The 19,668-nt window shown below is 59.5% G+C and overlaps 1 protein-coding gene across 8 annotated transcripts; it reads left to right on the top strand.

The window, feature by feature from the left end:
• Nucleotides 1–946: 946 nt before the first annotated feature.
• On the top strand, nt 947–6,971 carry LOC111557568. Of its 8 annotated transcripts, none has more exons than XR_006588891.1 (9): nt 947–1,284; nt 1,635–2,868; nt 3,401–3,499; nt 3,810–3,919; nt 4,288–4,364; nt 4,551–4,607; nt 4,913–5,020; nt 5,341–5,422; nt 5,774–6,971. XR_006588891.1 is itself a non-coding variant. In XM_045043183.1 (5 exons), exons 1-5 carry the CDS (start codon nt 4,029–4,031, stop codon nt 5,892–5,894), a joined length of 798 nt encoding a protein of 265 aa, XP_044899118.1. In that variant the 5' UTR covers nt 3,969–4,028; the 3' UTR covers nt 5,895–6,971. The 8 variants fall into 8 exon arrangements, 1 of the variants encoding a protein (XP_044899118.1); XR_006588893.1 differs by having other exon boundaries at nt 949–1,786; nt 2,624–2,868; XR_006588889.1 differs by having other exon boundaries at nt 951–1,786; nt 2,054–2,868.
• The last annotated feature ends 12,697 nt before the right edge of the window (nt 6,972–19,668 follow it).

The following is a 19,668-nucleotide window of genomic DNA, read 5'->3' as shown; positions in this document are numbered from 1 at the left end:
TTGGGATTCTCTCCGCCTCTCTTGTGCTCGCGCACAAATGCTTGCTCTCTCTGAAAAATAAACAGATAAACGTTAAAAGAAAAAAAGGTATAATTCCTTTTTACTGTGGAAATCCAACTAGTAGACCCACAGGAAAAACAGGCTCCGGAAAGCCCCATCCATCACCCTGCTGGCATTTCCGTGTCTTTCCCCACCTGCGTCTAATCTTCATATTTTCCCATTATTTTCGTTGTGTGTCTATACAACTGTGTGACCACTTTACGTATTTTAAGCCTTTTATTGCCGTAAAGGACATAGGCTTTGGATCCAGCACCCAATAAATGGTGACTCTCATCGCTGGTGTTGCACAAGCCTTGTAACCGTATTTTAACAATTGAGATATAACCCGAGTTTGTTCAGGAATCTTCTGTCATGGGCATTAAGGCTATTTCAAACATGTTTGCTTTTTTTTTTTTTTAATTTTTTTTTTCCCAACGTTTTTATTTATTTTTGGGACAGAGAGAGACAGAGCATGAATGGGGGAGGGGCAGAGAGAGAGGGAGACACAGAATCGGAAACAGGCTCCAGGCTCCGAGCCATCAGCCCAGAGCCCGACGCGGGGCTCGAACTCACGGACCGCGAGATCGTGACCTGGCTGAAGTCGGACGCTTAACCGACTGCGCCACCATGTTTGCTTTTAAAATTAGTGATTCAATGGCCATCTTTGTCTTTAAAGGATGATTTCCTCCACCAAGGATGTTTCTCTGGTCCTTGGACCTCTTTTAACTACCATCTCCCTCACTGGGTCACTTGGGCCTTCTCTCTTGCCACCTGGGCCTGCCCTAGATGGGCTGCTTGGGGACCTGGCCTCTGGGACGGGGTGGGGCTCTCCTCCTCCCCCCCCCCCGCCCCCCTTCCCATGCCTGGCACGGCGCAGGCACATAGGGGTGCCAAGAGGTCCCTGCTCAATTTCCTGAGCCCCTTCCAGCCCCCTCAGGGAGTTGTCCGCTCAGAAGAAGCAGAGAGCACTTGTCTGGGGGTGGGAACACCCATTCTGCTTCCCCTCTCTGGCCCGGACACACCCACAGCAGGGGCCGGTCCCTCATTTCCCCGCCCCCCATCTCCAATCCCTCCCCGAGGGAGGCCCCAAGGAGGGTGGGTTCTTTAGAAGAAGGTTCCCTAGTTGATCCAATCAAGCTGCCACTGGTCGCTGCCTGCACTCGGGAACGGGAACGTGGCAGGTCCCTGCACTGGGGAACGTGGCCGGTCCCGGGCGTGGGAGCCGCCTCCCGCCCTGGCCAGAAGGTAAACGTCCTGCAGAGCTGCCTGGGGTGGGGAGGGGCTGGGTGGAGACCACCTCGGACTCCTGGGCTGTCTCCATCCCTGACCGATCCTGGGTGCTGGAGCTTAGCAAACGAGTTCATGCACAGTCTGCCCCTGTGCAGACGAGGAGCCTGAGGTCCAAGAGGACCCAGGATGCGGTGACCACCCCTGCCAACCTCTGGAACTTCTCGGGAACCCTGCTCCAGGGAGGTGCTTCCTTCTCTGAACCTGGGTTTTCTCAACTGTAAAACGGATGTAATCTGGTGCCCACCGCCCCAGCCACTGTGTGGGCAGAGGGCAGCTGGCAGGCCTTGATGGGGCTTCTCCTGCAGTTTGACAAAGTTCCCCCCAGATGAGTCCTAGGCTTCTAAGTGCCCAAGAAACCAGCAGAGCCGCATTCCAGATCCCCTGGCACAAGGGCAAAGGTCTCGGGGGCTGTGGTGCCGAACCTGACTTTCCAGCCCCAGTCGTCTCAAGAGAGAAGGTAAGGGGTTGAGGGGCGGGGAGGAGATGCCAATAGCCCAGGCGCTACTGTCTCATCTGGTCCCTATCCTCCCTGGTGGCCTTTGGCATCCTGGTTTTACAGTGGAGAAAACTGAGGCTCAGGGAGTCACTGCCCAGGGTCACCTCGAGGACCTCTGGTCACCTGCTATGTCTGGAGGGCCTCCCAGAGGAGAGGGATGGGACGGCCAGGCAGAGAGTGGGATGCTTCCCAGAGGAATTCCTGTCCCTCAGGTCCCCCTTCCCACAGATGGGCCGGCCAGGGCCCCCCGGAGAGAAGGTCGCTGATACCCAGCTGTCTGGTGCCCCTGCCGCCCTCCACCATGCCCTTGGAGATGCCATCCTCGGTCCCGAGGACTCAGACCTGGTGCCCTCTGTGACCCTAGCCGCAGCCCTGGTCCTGGTGTTCCTCCTGCTCTTGGCCTGGCTGGTGTAACACAGGCCCCTCTGAGTCTGCTGCTGCTGTGGCCTCCGAGGCAGAGGGTGGCGTATCTGTTGGCCGGGCTGGGCAGGAGTCAGGAGTGGAGCTCCAGGAGCGGATCCAGGGACGGGGCTGGAGGGTGGGGGTCTGCAGAGGTGGGGAGTTGAAGGTAAGAGTGTGGGGAAAACTTGTGGCCTCTGTGGATGGCAGCCCCCGTGGGACCCCAGGAGGACCCCAAGGCCCCCCCACTGGCGAGCGGGAACCCAGGGGAGCCCTAGTCTCTGCTTTCCAACGTCACTGCTGGAGGCTCACCCCTCCAGATGGCCGCAGATGGTGGGCTAAGAGCCTGGGGCCCCAGAAAGTGCTGCGGCAGATGGGGCTCAAATCCACCTCATCCAGGTTTGCCGCAGCGCTGGAGTCCCCACCTTTGCACGACCATCCGGGTGCTGCAAATAAAGCCAGGTGATCCCTGGGAATTTGTGGAACGAAATCAAAGGGAGTCCAGAAATGAGCGTTCCAGCCCAGGCTCTGTCCACGAAGGGTTGTGCCGGTTCCATGTGGTCTTGGCCCGCCACCTGCTGGCTGAAGTGAGAATTGCACCATCTGCGGTGCGATCCCTTTGGGGGTTCCTCAGGGCAGAGGAGGTGAGGGTGTTTTATTCTTCAAACTGGAAAAATTTGAGATTATGGATTAAGCACAAGTCCTGTTACTTAGAGAGAGCTTCTTTTACCATTTGCTATTTATCTTCGTTCCTTTCAGTTCTGTATCTATAATTTTGCCCCCAAAATATCCCCAGGAAGGGGGTGGAGGGGGTGGGAGAGAATTGTGTACATCGGGGGGGCAGTGGTGATGGGTCACACTGCCCGGGGTCACTGGAGTCTTGCTGCGCCATGGTGGCCCCGTCCTGGACCTTGACGAAGGAAGGCACGCGTTGCTGAGGATGGGAGGGGCGTGGGACCGTCAGGTTAGGACCGGGAGGCACAAGGACCCCTGTGTCCTCATTGAACTAATACTTATCAAGACACCTTGTGCCAGACACGGGAAGGTGGACGGGGCGGGGGCGCCCAGAGAGCTCGGGGCTGGCCCTCCCTGGGGAAGGGAAGGCCTGTGGCGCGAGCCCCAACCACAGACTTCCCCTCCGGGGGTGACATTTCTCTTGCTCCTCTGGCTTCTCAGAGTCAAAGCATGCACCTGTGTGTCCAGGCTGTGTGCCGGGAGCGGCAGATGCCCTCTGTCCCCCACCGCTGCGTGGATTCAGCCCAGTGGAGAGGGCAGGTGGGGAGTGAGTGGGGGCTCTGGGGGCCTCAGAGACTTCCCGGGTGGAGGGGTGTGGAGGTGGATCCTGGAGGTCTGGAGGGGCCTCTTGAAAAAGTGGGGGGCGGGCACTTCAGCTGGGGCTGAGGGAGCCGAGGCCTGGGGGCTGGACAGTAGCCTTCCCGACCTGTCAGCAGCACCTCGGGGCGGCTCTCGGGAGCTCTGCTTGTCAGCTGACCCCCTACCTGCTACCGGGGTCGGGAGGCCTGACCGCTGGCACAGTGACTTTGAGACTGCCCTCCTTTGTCCCACTTCACTTCCTGTCCTGCAGGCCCAGCGTGTGGCAGGGGCAGGGGCAGGGGCAGGGCTCTGCTGGGGCCATAAGCTGCGGAACTGCACCTGCGAGGAGGATCCCACTCAGGGACCGGTTTTATAAACGCTGTAGGTTCCACTTGGGGTTTTTCCTGCCCCGGCTCCTGCCTCCCGCCCCCCCCCCCCACCGACTTGCAGGGATACTGGGGCAGCCAGATGCTTGAGGTGAAGAAGATATATGCTTTGGGTGGGTTGCCCATCGCCAAGGGTGACACGATGGGCCTGGGGCCTGGGGTGGGGCTGGCGGACCGCTCTTGAGCAGGCTGTCAGCGTCGCTGGGGGCAGGCAGCCTACCTGTGTGAGTGTGCGTGCGCGTGCACACACGCTGTGTGTATGTGTGTGCGAGTATGCATGTGAGTGTGCATATGGGTGTACAATGCCGTGTGCAAGTGAGTGTGCGTGCACCTGTGTGCTTAGTCCCCGTGGCCTCCCTGCAGGAGCGTGTGCGGTAGCGAGGTGGGCATCCTTCCTCCCAGCCTGGCGGAGCGACGCTGGGGGTCTGCAGGGCGAGGGGGTGAGTGGCCCGTCGAGGCTCCAGGTGGGGCTCTCCCCTGCTGCTGTTGGAGAGAGCGTGTGGGAGACGAGCCGCTCTCCGCTCTCCGGCCGGGCGTCCTTGGGGGGGTCACGCAGCCCACGAGGGCCGGGGGGCCGGGGGGGGGCGACGCCACTGTCTCCGTTCTTTTCTGCCCCTTCCTAAAAGGTCCTCCAGCTGTCCTCGCAGTCAGGTGACCGAGTGAATCAGTTCTGGCCCAGAGGGGTAGGTGAGAGTGTCCAGGGAGGGTCACGTTTCCTGAGTAGAGAGGTTTGGGGGCCTGGCCGGGCCCACTGTGGAGAGGTGGAGGCTCTGGGTCACAGGGAACCGGGCGGTGGCCGGGGACCCAGCGCGGCCATGGGGCCTGGGCCAGCCACTGCCCTCCTGCCTCGTGTCCTCCGTGAGGTGACAACACAAGAGCCAGTGGGGACTGTGGGTGACGGGCGGGGGGGGGGGGGAGGGGAGCCGGGACAGAGGGGCACGCAGACGGCAGGTGAACAGATGGGCCTCCTTCTTCATAACTCCGGCAGCCAGTCCTGGGGGCCAGGCCCAGAGAGCCACGCCAAAGACCTGGCCGGACACTCCTTGTGGATATTCTTGGGGACCTTCTCGGGGTGCCGGCCAGCCCGCACTATCAGGTACGTCCTGCTCCGGGCTTGATAGGGAACAGCAAAAGGCCAGGGCGAGGCCCTCCCCGCCCCGCCGGCTAACCCCCTGCTCAGGGCACTGCTGTGACCCCCACCCACCCCGGCCTCGGGGGCCTGGCAGGGTGCCCAGACGGCCTGGGGCTGAGTCTTTGCTGTGCAGATCTGGTGAGCCACTCCCCTCCGTGAGCCTCTATTTCTCATGTGTACATGGGGACAGCGGGGAGGTCCGCACGGGCAGGTGCAGGCGGAGCCCCAAGCTGGACGCCCGGGGTCCTGGATGGGCGCTCGTCACCTGGACCATCTGTTGTCAGCCCTCATGTGGCAGGCGGGGACCCGAGGCCTGCGGGAGAGAAGGCGGCTGCCTGGGAGATGGACACGGTCTGATCTGAGCAGGTGAGGTGAGCTCCCTCCCTGTCTGGTGCCAGGAAGGGTCAGCCCAGGTCCCCCACCCCGGCCAGACGCCCTGGGGTTCATGTCCCCTGCCGGCCTCAGCCAGCGCCTCCTCTGGGGACGCAGCCGGCCAGCACACGGCCGCCTTGCTTGCTCAAGCGTGACGTTACATTTGGTCGCACGGTGGGACTCTTCCTGGCTCGCCGTGTGTAGGCGACAGTCTGGCTCTGTCCTCCCTGGCCATCCCCGTGTCTCTCTAGTTTATCTTCGGCCCCTGTGCTGCTGCGTGGACTCCCCGCCAAAAACAACGACTGAATTTTGAGTCGTGTTTTGCTGATGGTTTTGAATACGTAGAATATGTTCGATTGGGAGACCCGAGGGCATCGCCCAGATGCTGGCAGACGGAGTCCCTGGGCGGCTCGGGGGCCACGCCCCCACCCACGACAGCCCTGGTAGAAGTGAGGAGGCTGGCTGACGGCTGAACATCCCCAGGAAGACCCGGCACTTCTCTGATGCACCCCGAGGACCTCGTGCTCCCCCCTCGGGGAGGGCAGGCGGGTTTGGCCCGGTTAGAACTGCCCGCAGCTTCTGGGACAGGTTGAGGGCAGCGGCCTCGCTGTGCGTGGCCTCCTGATGCTCGGCCCTCCCCCCACCCCAGGTCGGCCAGCCTGATCTGTAGACTTGAGGACCCGGAACACCCCCCCCACCCCCTTCCCGCCTCTGGGAAGCTGAGCTGGCCTTTCCTCCGGTGGGAGGGCGCTGCCATCCTGGTGGCCGCTGGGGGAGCAGCGGCCTGGCCTGGGGGAAGGGCTCCCGGGCCGGCCACAGACTGGGGGTGCAGTCCTGCCACACCGGGCCCCCTCCTTGAGCTCCCGTCCACCCCGTCTCGGCCGGGGCTGACCTGCCTGTGCGGGATGTGACGGCTTGGGAAAGAACACTGGGCCCCAGAGCTCGGAAGGTGCTAGAGAGAGAGACAGCGAGGCGGTCAGGGGAAGTCTCTGGTCCTGCCGAGATGGACGTGGGTGCCCACCCGGAACTGTGGTGGCCAGACCGTGGACTCTGCCGGTTTCGATCCTGCCCTGTCACTTTCCAGCTGGCCCTGACCCTGGGCAGGTGCCTGCCTCCCCCACACTTCTGGTGCCTCAGCTGGGGTGGTACTCTCACCTCCCACTCGGGGGGCGTCGGAGAGGATCGAATGAGTTCACACAGGGAGCGCGAACCTTGAGCCACAGTCCCGTGGAGGTGTCTGCAGGGGAGGGTGTCTCAGATTCCAGGGGATTCAGATGGCCTTTTTATTCATCTGCACGTGTGAATTTGTCTACAACACACGTGAATGGCGGGGGCCATTTTTGAAAAGGTTAAACGGTTGCTTTGCACAAACTAGAATCGTCACCTGTGTGTTGCCTACGTGGTAAAAAATGACGAAAAGTTAATAAAACAGAAAACTCTTGGGGCGCCTGGGTGGCGCAGTCGGTTAAGCGTCCGACTTCAGCCAGGTCACGATCTCGCGGTCCGTGAGTTCGAGCCCCGCGTCGGGCTCTGGGCTGATGGCTCGGAGCCTGGAGCCTGTTTCCGATTCTGTGTCTCCCTCTCTCTCTGCCCCTTCCCCATTCATGCTCTGTCTCTCTCTGTCCCAAAAATAAATAAACGTTGAAAAAAAAATAAAAAATAAAAATAAAACAGAAAACTCTGCATCCGTCGTCCCTGATGGGAGGCCAGCTGGCGGCAGGGCTGGGGATGGAACGGGCCCAGGGGGGCGGGGCGTGGCAGGGGCTCCGCCGGTCGCGGCTCTGCACGTGCAGATGCATCTGTGGGTGCACGACGCCTCTCAGCAGGGAGCGATGAGTGGAGGAAGGGGTTCATGGAAGGGCCGGGTCTTGGAGGGTGTGTAGGATTTGACCAGTCGGGGAGCAGAGATGTGCACAAAGGTGTGCAGATACAGGGAACAGCCTGTGTGCACGCACGGGTCCCTACACACACACACACACACACACACACACACACACACACACACGGGTCCCTCCGTATATGCTGGGGGTGGGGTTGCCACCTAACAGGAGGGGAAACTGGAGAGCAGGTGAGGCCAGTCCGCTGGGAGGCGTGCAGACTGGACGAGGCCCGCAGCGTGATGCAGTGTGGACTTTGGAAGCAGGAACCTGAGCTGAGAAGGGTGACTTGGTCCCAGCATCTCGCTGGGCAGGGGCTATCGGAGGGACGGTTCACCAAGAGAGGTCTCAGTGCACAGTGGGCGGTGGGCGGGACACTGGGGACAGGCTTCACCAAGTCCTCAGGTCTCAGGGGTGGTTCCTGAGTAGGTCGGGGGTTCCAGAAGCTTCCAAACCCCTCTTCAGGCTTCTTCTCAGACACTGTGGGACGCCGGCACATGGCCCTACCCCACGGAAGTCACCCAGCTTGGGAAAGCCTCCAGACAAGAAGCTCACACATTCCTCTGGTTTGGGGCTAGAGATATCCTCCCACCCACAGGGCTGGAGGGGGGCGGGGGACTGCTTTGTCAGGCTGGGATGGGGGCCAGCCAAGCCCCGGGACACGCCGTCCCCTGGCCTGGCCTGGCCTGGCCTCCTGGAGCAGGGCCCGTGCTGGCAGTGGCGTCTGAGCCTGTGTTCCAGGCGAGGCTGGGACAGTGTCCTCAGGACACAGCTGTGCCCAGCTGTTTCCCGAATGACATCGTCCAGAAAGTCCAGCCTCTCCCCAGCAGCTCTGCTGACCAAGGGACACAGGTGTCGGGGCCCTTTTGGGGACCTATGACCTTTGGGGTAACAGGACAGAGGCCAACACCTGCCTGGCTCGCAGAGTTTTGGGAAAACTGTTGACTTCCCGAGGGCTCCCAGGTACACTCGGGGGCTCAGAAGTATTGTCCACGGCCCAGCCCAGGGGATGCCCTTTGCTCACGCTTGTAAAGTTAGGGGAGGCCCTGTCTTCCAATGGAAGAGCTCATAACTCCCTCGTCATGGCCATCAGGGTCCCCCACAGAGAAATGCCAGCAGCCTTAGAAGAGTGGTCCCAACCTTGAGGTCCAGCCGGAATGGCCACCGTGGGCACTGGTCCCTCCTGGAATGCAGAACGTCTGACCGCCGCCGTTGGCCTCTGCAGAGGAGGGACCTGCAGACGTCCTCCACTCACTGCTGCACCCACTCGCACTGGAATATAAGCTTCTGAGGGCAGTGATGTCACCCGTCTCCTTCCCTGCCATATGTCTGGTGCCCCAGCGGTGCCTGGCGTCTCGAGGAGGCTCAATGAATATCTGGCGAATGAATAAATTCACCAATTACTAACTCATTTGTTGACGATGGCAGAGTTTAAGTGCACGGACCCTGGAGCCAGAGGGTCCTGGCTCCGAGGTTTGAGTCTGTGATTGGCCCTTTATTTAACGTCCCTGTGCCTCAGTTTTCTCTCACGTATAAAATAAAGGCAAAAGATTTCCGTTCTTATTAGTATGAAAAGCCGCTACAAATTCGGGATAGACTAAAAGATGTCCATCTTGGTCGCTATCTTCCGTTGGCTAGGGGGCGCAGAATCTTCGGGCCAGGATGGGGAAAGGGGGCGCCCCAGGGAGGAACGTGGCGCACCGAAGCTGGTTTTGCTTTGAGATGTAGGGGGATGAGGCCACCAAGCCACCTCTGGAACAAAAGCCTGCATGTATTGTTTGTGAAACCAGGGAGCACCGCAGCTGGGAGGCACAGACCTCCCGAGCAAAGCAAACCGCTGGCCCGCTGGCCCCGGGCAGAGTTTTATCAAGGGTGGCATCAGACCCTCCCAGCGGGGGGAGTTTGGGGGCTGGACGGTCTTGAAATGAGGAAGTGTAGTCCCAGGAGTCTGGCTGCCGCTGATTGGCTGACCGCAGCAAGTTGTCTGCCGCTGACTGGCTGACCGCAGCAAGTTGTCTGCCGCTGATTGGCTGACCGCAGCAAGTTGTCTGCCGCTGATTGGCTGACCGCAGCCAAGTTGTCTGCCGCTGATTGGCTGACCGCAGCCAAGTTGTCACCAGTTAGGTTGGGGTGGATTTGAAGCTGGTTCTGGCGTTAACTGGTTTTGATGGCCAAAGAGCAACGTGTCCTCTCTTTTTGAATTTTTTAAAGGTTTATTTATTTTTGAGTGTGTGTGTGTGTGTGTGTGTGTGTGTGTGTGTATATATATATATATATATATATATATATATATATATATGTGGGGGAGGGGCAGAGAGCGAGGGAGATACAGAATCCGAAGGAGCTCCAGGCTCCGAGCTGTCAGCACAGAGCCCCATGGGGGGCTCGAACTCATCAGCCGTGAGATCACGACCTGAGTTGACGTCAGACGCTTAATTGACTGAGCCACCCAGACGCACCTATCCTCTCTTTTTGAATACGGGGACTTGAAACTTTTCTGTTCTCATAGGTGGATTGGAGCATCGTATTTTGCCTCCCTTTGGGGCTAGGGACAGAAGACGAAGCCCCGAGCCTGGCCATGCTGGGGGTGAAGCAGAAGACCACCTCCATGAATAGGGGACTCCCAAGTCCCCCCTCGCTGTAAGGGAAACTAGAAAAATCCATCTGTTCTTTAGGCGTCGCATCGACAGTGCTTATCTCAAGCCCTGGTGCCGAGGCCGAGGAGGAAAAATGCTCTGGGAACCCATGATTACAAGCTGGCCCCATGTGTGTGCAACCTGAATTCACATCCCCTCAAGTATCCCCCAGCCTCAAACAAGGGATTTGTGGTTAAAGGGCTCTGAGGCTGGGAGAGCCCTAGGTGTGCAGGAGAACAAAGGCAAGCACTTTCCAGAGGAAGCTGCTTTTCTGTCAGGCCTCTGGGAATTTCCACAAAGTTCCACAGCAAATGAGCAGTTCAGAGTCAACATTCACTAAAAAATGAATGGTGCCCATTCATGGTGCCCAAGGAAACAAGGCACCATGAGCAAAAGCTGGCAGAAACAATGGGCGCTAGAATCAGATCAGAAAAAAAAATCAGATATTAGGAATAGCCGACCTAAAACACGAAACGAACATGTTTTATAGAAGAAATGAAGGGGGCTTGAACACATTAATAAAGAACAAGCATTCTCCTAAAAGTAAAACAAAGAACAAAACAGAACAAAACATGGTACTTGACATTAAAAACCAGAGGATGTGGGGCGCCTGGGTGGCTCATTCGGTTAAGCATCCGACTTCGGCTCAGGTCATGATCTCACGGTCCATGGGTTCGAGCCCCGCGTCGGGCTCTGTGCTGACAGCTCATAGCCTGGAGCCCGTTTCGGATTCTGTGTCTCCCTCTCTCTTTGCCCCTCCCCTGTTCATGCTCTGTCTCTCTCTGTCTCAAAAATAAATAAACGTTAAAAAAATTAAAAAAAAAAACAAAAAAACCAGAGGATGGTTTGAACATAATCAAAGAGGGAATTACTGAACTGGAAGATAAGGCAAAGGAGGTTAGGAAAACTGTACTCCTGAGAAAGTAAAGACCTGGGACACGTGAAACAGCGTGGAAAATAAAGTGAGCAGGTACACGGGTCACCAAGTGGGGTTTCGACCATTGAGGAGAGATAGAATAGGGACAGGGCTGCATTTGAAGAGAATTAAGGCGGGAACTGTTTCAGATCTAATGAAAGACAGCCACCTACAAATATAAGAAGCCCAACGTATTGCAAGCAAGACGAGTAGAAAAGGGGTCCACACCTCATCACTTCAGAGGAAAAGGCTGAACACCCAAGAGCAGAGAAGGCTTGGGAATGAGTTGCAGAGAGTGTATAGATTATCTCTTCAGGAGCTTATCCTTCAGCAGCAACAGGGAGCTCTAAAAAAAAAAAAAAAATAATAATAATGTCAAAACACAGACAGCAAATGACTGTCAAGCTAGAAGTCAATGTTAGGGAAAAGGGGCCAAAATCAAGGCAAAGAAACATCAAGAAACTGTCCCACGGATGACGTGTATTGAGGAAGTTCTAAAGGACATATCTGAGGCGGAAAAACAATGAACCAAGGCTGGGGGGGGGGGGAGGGGAGCATCAGAAGGGAAGAGAGTCAAAGGGAAGGCTGTGTAGGTGGGCAGATTGGAACATATAAAGAGGATAGCAACGTCGTGTGGGCTTTGTATGAAGACAGGGCAGAAATACAAGGTAATATGGCCTTTAAGTCAGGAGGGGAGGAACTGGAAAGAAGGGGTTCTAAAGTCCTGTAAGGCTCAAGAGGAAGATAAAAGTATTCGGTTCGGCTAGAAATGAAAAGTTTGTGCAAATACTGGGCCAGGGAAAGTTGGAAAAGACTCTATTTGTACCAGAAAAAATATACTTTGTCCAAAAGAACCATCAGACCCAGTCCATTGCTTAACGATTTTTTAAAAAGCTTGATTTATTGGAAGACATAACTGTTCTTACCTTGAGTGCCCCTACTAACAAAAACCTCAAGATATAGAAAGCAAAATGGAGCAGAGCTACAAAAAATAACCAACTCACTGTTTGAGTGGGAGATTTGTTTTTGTTTTCTAAAGTTTATTTTTGAGAGGGGGGAGGGGCAGAGAGAGAGAGGGAGACCCAGAATGCGAAGCAGGCCCCAGGCTCCGAGCTGTCGGCACAGGGCCCGACGCGGGGCTCGAACTCGCCAACTGTGAAATCATGACCTGAGCCGAAATCAAGAGTCGGATGCTTAACGGATTGAGCCACCCACGTGCCTTGTCTTTTTAATTTTCTTAATGATGGCTTCTCGGGAACCAAAGTTTTAAATTTTGATACAATCCAGCTTACTAATTTTTGTCTTTGATGGCTCACTCTTGTGCTGTCCTTCCGAAGGACGTTTGCCTACCCGAAGGTCACGAGGATTTTCTGTTGTGGTTTCCGCTGGAAGCTTTCGGGGTTTTTTGAGTGAATTTGGGGGTGTGGTGCGAGGAACGGGTTGAGGTTCGTCTCGTTGGTGCCAGCACCCATTGTTTTAAAGTCTGGCTGTTCCTGGGGCGCCTGGGGGGCTCAGTCAGTGAAGGGTCTGACTTTGGCTCAGGTTATGATCCCACGGTTCGTGAGTTCGAGCCCCGCATCGGGCTCTGTGCTGACAGCTCAGAGCCTCCCGGGGATTGTCTCTCTTTCCCTCTCTCTCTGCCCTCCCCCACTTACTCTCTCTCTCCCTCTCTCTAAAAAATAAATAAACGTTTTTTAAAAGAAGCTGTTTTTTCCTGAGTGGGAGGTTTTGTCACCTCCCTCTCTGTGACTGACGGCATCTACTTAGTAAGTCAACGAGCTCAACTTGCTGGACCTCCTACAGGAAGCGGACGGTAAACACCTTCGGCCAGTTAAAAAAAACCGACCACACGCCGGGGCATAAAGCCAGTCTTTGCCCATTTTTTACACACTGCTGTCTCACAGAGTGACCTCAGGACCAGGGGTCAGTAATAGCTTAAAAATTAGGAAAGAAGGCGTCATAAGGAGTTCAAAACGAGGACAGTCATGGTGCCTGTCTCAGAGGGCGGTGGAGAGGCCCGAGTCAGGACATGCAAAGCAGGGCACCCAAGTGTCCAGAAGGCGCCGTGCACGCCAGTGGCTGGCCCTTTTTTCCTACTTAAAAAATGTTTAAGGTTTATTTATTTATTTTTGAGAGAGAGAGAGAGAGGGGGAGGACCCCAACCATGCAGGCTCTGAGCACAGAGCCCGATGCAGGACTCAGACTCACGGACCACAAGACCACGACGTGAGCCAAAATCAAGAGTCGGACGCTTAATCAACCGAGCCCCCCAGGCGCCCCGGGTGGTTGGCCTTTTATTCCCTCTGCCCCCTGCCCGTCAGGCTCCGTTGCTGACTCACGAACCGGTTTACGTCCTGGTGCTGCCCGCATGGCCGGTCATGCACCAGGCTTGGTGGGGGGCTCCCTGAGTTCCCGGTCAGCAAGAACGACACCAATGCCTCGCCGGTCACGTTTCCTGCGTGCTCACGGAAGGACGCGGTGCCCAGTGGCTTGGGTGGTCCACGGCGCAGTGCCACATTGTGCCATTGCACAGCAGGACGAGGGGGGCCGCGAGGGGCAGCGGACAGGACACAGAGCTAGGAAGCCCCACCGCAAACAGGGTCGAGTCCCAGCTCAGTCGGTGTGAGATCTCAGGTCCCCTGACGCTTCACTGATCCCCAGTTTTCCAACCTGTGCGATGGGGACAGCCGTGGTGGCCGGGATGGATCAGGATGAGGAAGCGATCCCAGGTTCAAGAGCCCCTTCTCGGCTCTAAAGTCCGTCATGGGGGCCAATCGCACGATTCGTAGGACGTGGGCATCGTGGGGCCCCATACGGAAGGGCGAGCGTTGGCAGGAAGCAGGATCAGCTGGCCTCTGAGGTTGTCTCTTGAGTTGACATCTTGGGTTCTGCCATTCTGGGATTTCTGGAGCCCACAGGAGGCCCCAGGCCACGGACCGCCCCGCCGTCCGGCCCCTCCCTTCCAGTCCCAGAAGTCAGGGCTATTGGTCTGAGGCAGGCGGCTTCCCGGAGCCCAAACTGATAAGGCCTGCTGCTCCGAGGCCCGCTACCTCGGGCAGGGGGCCGGGGTCTCTGCAAACATCTTCCAGATGTGGCCGCAGCTACTCGATAGCCTGGCTCTGGCTGGGGCCCGCAGCCAGCAGACTCCTGTCAGCCGAGCTATTAGGAAAACAAACCCCAACGAAGGCACCACAGGGGCCCGGCTTCTCGGAAGGGAGAGAGGGCGACCGGCCTGGTCATGTAGCTCTAGGCACTTTCTGGCCCCTTCCTTCTCTGCGGCCTCCAGGCCGGACAGCCCAGCCTGCCCAGCCGGCCCTGAACTTGGGGTGGTCACGGCCATCGCTGGCTGCCTCCTGGGTGGGGAGTCTCAGTGACCCCTGCCCAGGGCTCCCCGGATCCTCCTCCAAAGCGCCCGCGGGTGGTGATGTGGACCTCGTGATCCCGCTCACCCCAGCCCGGATGGCGGCTTGACCCCGTGGTGCCGGCTTGCCATCAGAGTGAGGGTCCCGTGCGCCTCTGCCAGCCTTCCTGAGCGGGACAGGTTTTCGGCAGCCTGGGGGAGGGGGTGGTGGCTGTGGGGGAGGTGCCAACACGGCCACTGTGTCACTGGACGGCCCCAGCAGGATAAGCAAGGGTCTCTGCTTCTGGAGACGTTGGGGGCCGAGGGTCGTCCAGGGATCCACGGCCCACGGCTCCAGAGCCGTTTCCCACACTCGGCCCCACCATCACGGTCCTGGTGTGCAGGTCAGCAAGGGGTCAAGGCCGAGGCTTCTCAGGCTACCGACTAGCCCTTTATCAAGTGTGGGCTCTCCAAGGGGCCAGGAGTCTGCCCTCACCAAGACATGGAAAAGCCCACCCATTTGTTGGCAAATATTGGTTAAGTGTGCGCGGAGAGTCACCCACGCCCACCTTACGTTCCGCTATGGCGGCAACAGCCTCCCGGCCCCCGGGCACCCGGCCCGCGCCCTGTCCGCCCGGCCCCCGCCGCTAGCTCTCGCGGCCACAACGGCCCCCGCGGTGCCCAGACAGACCCCGCTGACCTTCCACCCTCTCCCTGGGCCACCGCTCCCTTCTCCTTAGGTCGGCGAACGGCACGCGTTCTGCGGGGTCTTTCCCGACCCCCCCCCCCCACTCACCTCTGTCTCTGCTTGTGCGAGGCGGGGAGGCAGAGCCCGGGCGTGGCTGGCTCCCCGCGAAGCCCCGAGGTTGGGAAAGCTGTTTGGCAAATGTGACCGGCCGGGAAGGGGGTGATGTTAAAGTGAGGCATCGGGGCGAGACAGAAACCCCAGAGCGGCACTGGCGACGAGGCACAGAGGCGTGGGCCACCCGGCAGCCCTTTCTCAGCAAGGCCGCACCCCGAGGCCAGCACACGCCTGCCTCTGAAGTCCTGTTCATGTGCTGGGTTGACCGCAGCCCCCTCCCCCGCCCACCCCAGCTCCCAGGGAGGGCAGGAGAGCCCAGGGCGGCCTCCTCCTCCCTCCACCTTTGGACCTTGAGCACGCCAGGCCAGGCCCGTCTATGTCCCTCTTATCCTGGATCACATGCCGGCGACAGAAGCCGGGACGGTCCAGCCGGGCAGATCCTTCTCCCCAGCCGGGCAGCAGCGGTTCTCTGGGAAGGACGCAGGGGGTCCGGGGAGGCCCAGGGCCTAGAGGACGGTCAGACTCAGAACCGTGGACCGGTGAAGCCGTCACAGACGAGTCTCCAGAGCCAGGCATCTGCAGGCTCACACGGTTCAGTCCGCTTTGCTTTTCTAGCTTCCGTCTCAAACCCGCCTCTTCCAGGCAGCCTTCCTCGCTTACTTCCTTGATCCATAATTCTTAATCCATAATAAATGTTTGGTTTGAAGCATTTCATTTTCTTGCCATTTGGTGCCATATCTGGGGTGCGTGTCCCCTGACTGTAAGGGTCCCTCTACTTGATTGCCTGCTACCCTCTTGCTCGCCCAAGACTACTGATCACGAAAACAAGGCCAGTTTTTTCAACGCCATTTAAACAATACCGTGCTAAGCACTTTGTTTTCAATTACCTCATTTAATCTTGGCAACGCCCAGGTGAGGCAGGCGCCTTACGAAGGAGGAAACTGAGGCCTAGAGGACCAGCAGGGTGCAGGGGGCTTGCCTGAGGTCCCAGAGGGAGATGGAGCCCACGCCTGTTTCCTCACCTCCACACCGGACCTCCCGACACACACTCCTGCTTCCTCTTCCTGCCTCGTTTTCTTTCCCAAGACCAGGGCAGCCAGCATCTGACTCAGTTCACCCCCTCCGGGGTGAGTGCTGAGTGCGGCAGCGGGCGAGGCTGCTGTCCCCGGTCAGAGGTGAGGAAGCCTGCTGCAGAGGTGGGACCACACGGGCCCCAGGGCGCCGAGCTGGGAGGGATCCCCGGGGGGCGCCCAGCGAGCTCTGGCCACCGGCTAACCGGCCAGCCGGGTCCCCCCGCCCCCGCCCCCACGGCCTTCCTGCCGACTCTGCAGAATTGGCCTTGCCCACATACCTGGCCCTCCTCCCTGCGGGTCCTCGGCCAAGACCCTGCGGCTGAGCCCAGGGCGAATTCCTGCGGCAGCTGCCGCTTTCCCTAACTACAATCGCAGCCCGCCAGCCGGCAGGGATGAGGCAGACGGGGAGCTGTAAAGCCTTTTTAAAAGGGGCAATAAAAGTTTTGGGTTTCAGATGGTCTTACTGAAGAAGAGAATAACAGAGACAGGAAATGTCGGTAGCAGGCAAAGGCCACGGGCACACAGACTGCCCTCAGACCAAAACACCTCCTTCTGAGCAAACAGAGGCCGCTGGCTCCCCGGGCGGACCCCGCCCCAGCTCCAGGGAGGCGGAGGGGCCCCTACGATAGACTGTTTTGTCTGCGTGGTTGTAAGTGTTTGTAATACTTCTGCGTTTGCCTTTTGCCGCTGGGGGTGTGTGGCTCCCCCTGCAGCCGAGCTCTGTGTGTGTGCACGTATGTGTGCACGGGCGTGCGCGTGTGCATGCGTGTGCACGTGCGTGTGCGTGTGTGTGCGCGCGCGCGTGTGTGCCTGGGTCGGGGGCACCGGTGCTCAAGCGGGGGCACTGCTCCGTGCCCCTTGCTCTGCGGGGTCCGGAGGCCGCGTCCAGGCGCAGGGAGGCCTTTGCGCACCCCCAGCCCCCAGGGTGCAGGGAGGATGCGGCGAGCGGAGAGGGCGCGTCCTGGGCGCTGCAGCCCCTCGGCCCGCGGCACTTGCTTTCACTCAGGACCCCCAAACCTGCGCGTCCAGGGAGCTGTCCCGTTCCTTCGGTTTCTGGCAGACGCGCAGTCCCGTGTGGTAGGCGCTGGCCGCGGCCGCGGGGATAGGACAGGGCGCTGCATCGGATTTGAATCTCAGATGAGCGGCGACTCTTGTCTTCCTGTAAGTGCGTCTCATGTAAATAGGTCTCAAATACCGCGTGAGACACACGTAGGCGAAATCATCGTCTTTTGTTTATCTGAAATTCATGTGTAACCGGGCGTCCTGTATTTTATCTGCAACCCTCCACACGTGGCTTCTTACATTTAGATTAATCAGCTCCTCTGTGGCACCAGCCACATTTCAAATGCCCTGCGGCCATGTGTGTGGCGGGCAGTTGGCGTGGGGGTGGTCCCCTCATCTCCATCATTTAAAGTTTTTGTTTTTAATGTTTACTTAGTTTTGAGAGAGAGAGAGAGAGAGAGAGCATGAGTAGGGGGGGTGTTAGAGAGAGAGGGAGACACAGAATCCGAGGCAGGCTCCAGGCTCCGAGCTGTCAGCACCGAGCCTGACGCGGGGCTCGAACCCACGAACTGCGAGATCATGACCTGACCCGAGGTCGGACGCTAGTGGACTGAGCCCCCCGGGCGCCCCCGCCTCGCCTCCATCATTAAAGCAAGTTCTACTGCACAGGCTGCTCTGGGGCTGCCATTATCTCGGGCTCGGCTTCCAGGCGCACGCTGGAGTCGGGACCCAGGCTTCCCTCATCAGATCTGGCTGGAGGTGAGTCCCGTCCAGAGCCCCAGGGGGGTCTGGGGGGGGCCTCGGAGGTCCCTCCTGGCACCGGATGCCATGACTGCTGGATTGTAGGGCACGAAGGCCCCGGGCTCGAGGACACTGGGACTCAGAGGTGTTTGGTCTGAAGGCCATGAGACTTCTTTTCTTCCTTGTTAGTCTCTAGGTGTAGGGCTGGAGGTTCCAAGTGTCCTCTTCTCTTTCTGTCCCCCTCCCGGGCACTCCCCCCACCGGCCCTTGGCTGGAGCCCCCAAGATGTCAAAGTGGGCCTTGGAAGCAGAGGAAGATGCCGCTAGGGTTAGGAGTCAGACCCTGGGCACAGCCACCGCTCAGCACCCAGTGTCCAAGTCACCGGGGCCGGCCGCCGGCCTCCCGGCCCTCCGTGTCCCTATCTGCACCGTGGGGTCTCCACGGTGCTGACCCTGCTGAGGAGGGGCGCGGTGGGCCTAGAGCCCCAGAGGCGGACGGGGCTGAGGGCTGGAGCGAGCCTCCTAATTGTCCATGACTTACAGACTTGGCTGGGCTCCCAGACGGCCTCATAAATCAGCGTGGCCGCAGTGAGTAGCCTGTTAGTATGGTCCTTAACGCTCTTGGCCGGCCCCTCACCTCCTCCCTGCTCAGGAGCATCCCGCGGCCTCCAACTTTCCATCTGCTGCCGCGGAGCTGGGAGCTGGGATGTGCTCGTCGGGTGTGTGTGTGGGGGGGGCACGGGGGAGGGGATGGGAGGGAGGTGACGGGGAGGGAGGCGACTGGCAGAGGCCTGCTTCCAGAGTGATGCCCGCGGGCCCCCCGCGTGGCCCCCACAGCCTTCGCTTTCCTTCCTGCCCGGTGTCTCCCCTCGCGGAGCTGGGAGACAGGCCGGACAGGACGATGCTGTTTCCAGGGGGCCCTATCTCTTCACGGTGTGAGCGGGCACCTGTGTGTGCACACCCCTCAACCGGACCAGAAGCCAACGGAAGCGGCTTCTGCCCGTCCCTGCGCCGGGCGGGGGATGCGGGGACATGTCCGTCTGGGAGGACGGCCCCGAAGCTGTGGGCTCAGCTTCCTCAACTGGGAAGCAGAGCGAGGCTGAGGCCTGCTCCCCGGGGCCCGGCCAGGACTCCGAGCCCGTGCGAGCTGCCCAGAGGCTGCTCTGTCATCCAGTCTGTAGGCTCAGGAAGGGGCTGAGCCAGAGTGAGACTGTGGGCGTCCGGGCCCCACGCGTGGGACCTCTGGACAGTCAGGGAGGCTGACAGACCGGGGGTGCCTCGCCGAGGGGCCAGCCTTGTCCCCAGCTCTCTCCCGGCCCCCTGAGGGGAGCAAGAGGTGACTTCAGGACAAATAAGGGGCCGCCCCGTGCGGTGGGGGTGGGGGTGCACAGTCTGGAAACAAAACGGGCCCCAGACAGGTGTAGGTAACTTCCTGCCTGACAGATGTGCCCACATCGTTCGGGAAGCTGGGGTGGGCTGGGGCTGCTGGGGAGGCTCAGGTTTGTGAGGTGATGTCTGGGAGGCCGGCCCCCACCCTCGCGGGGCCCAGCACAGACGGGCTGTAGGCGGGAGCCGGCCGCCCTCCCTCAGCGCTGCCGCAAGCCTGCCCCGTGCGCCCGGCTCCGGGCCCGCTGGCCTCCGCGCGGGTGTCCCTGGGCCCAGACCCCCTTCCCACGCTGGCCGTTAGCCCAGGGTGGAGCCGCTCGAAGGGCCAACACAGGTGCTCGCGCCCAGCCCGTGGGCGGCTGCACAGCGAGGGGGCGGGCTTGGTGGCGGCGGGCCTGGCCCGGGTCTGCACTCGCCTGCTCGAGGCCTCGGGCACCCCATGGACCCTGCGCCTCGGGCTTCTGTCTG

The sequence above is a fragment of the Felis catus genome, chromosome D4 (genome assembly GCF_018350175.1).
Source record: "Felis catus isolate Fca126 chromosome D4, F.catus_Fca126_mat1.0, whole genome shotgun sequence".
NCBI lineage: Eukaryota > Metazoa > Chordata > Mammalia > Carnivora > Felidae > Felis > Felis catus.
Note: the sequence above shows the minus strand (reverse complement) of the source record. Positions and strands in the feature narration are given on the sequence as shown.

What these genes read in the sequence shown, in the direction of transcription:
- LOC111557568 (XM_045043183.1), top strand. Translation starts at nt 4,029, where the DNA reads ATGCTTTGGGTGGGTTGCCCATCGCCAAGGGTGACACGATGGGCCTGG. An exon ending in ATCAGTTCTGGCCCAGAGGG is followed by an intron (nt 4,608 to 4,912) that starts GTAGGTGAGAGT and finishes TAACTCCGGCAG; the next exon opens with CCAGTCCTGGGGGCCAGGCC. An exon ending in ACACGGTCTGATCTGAGCAG is followed by an intron (nt 5,423 to 5,773) that starts GTGAGGTGAGCT and finishes TTGAATACGTAG; the next exon opens with AATATGTTCGATTGGGAGAC.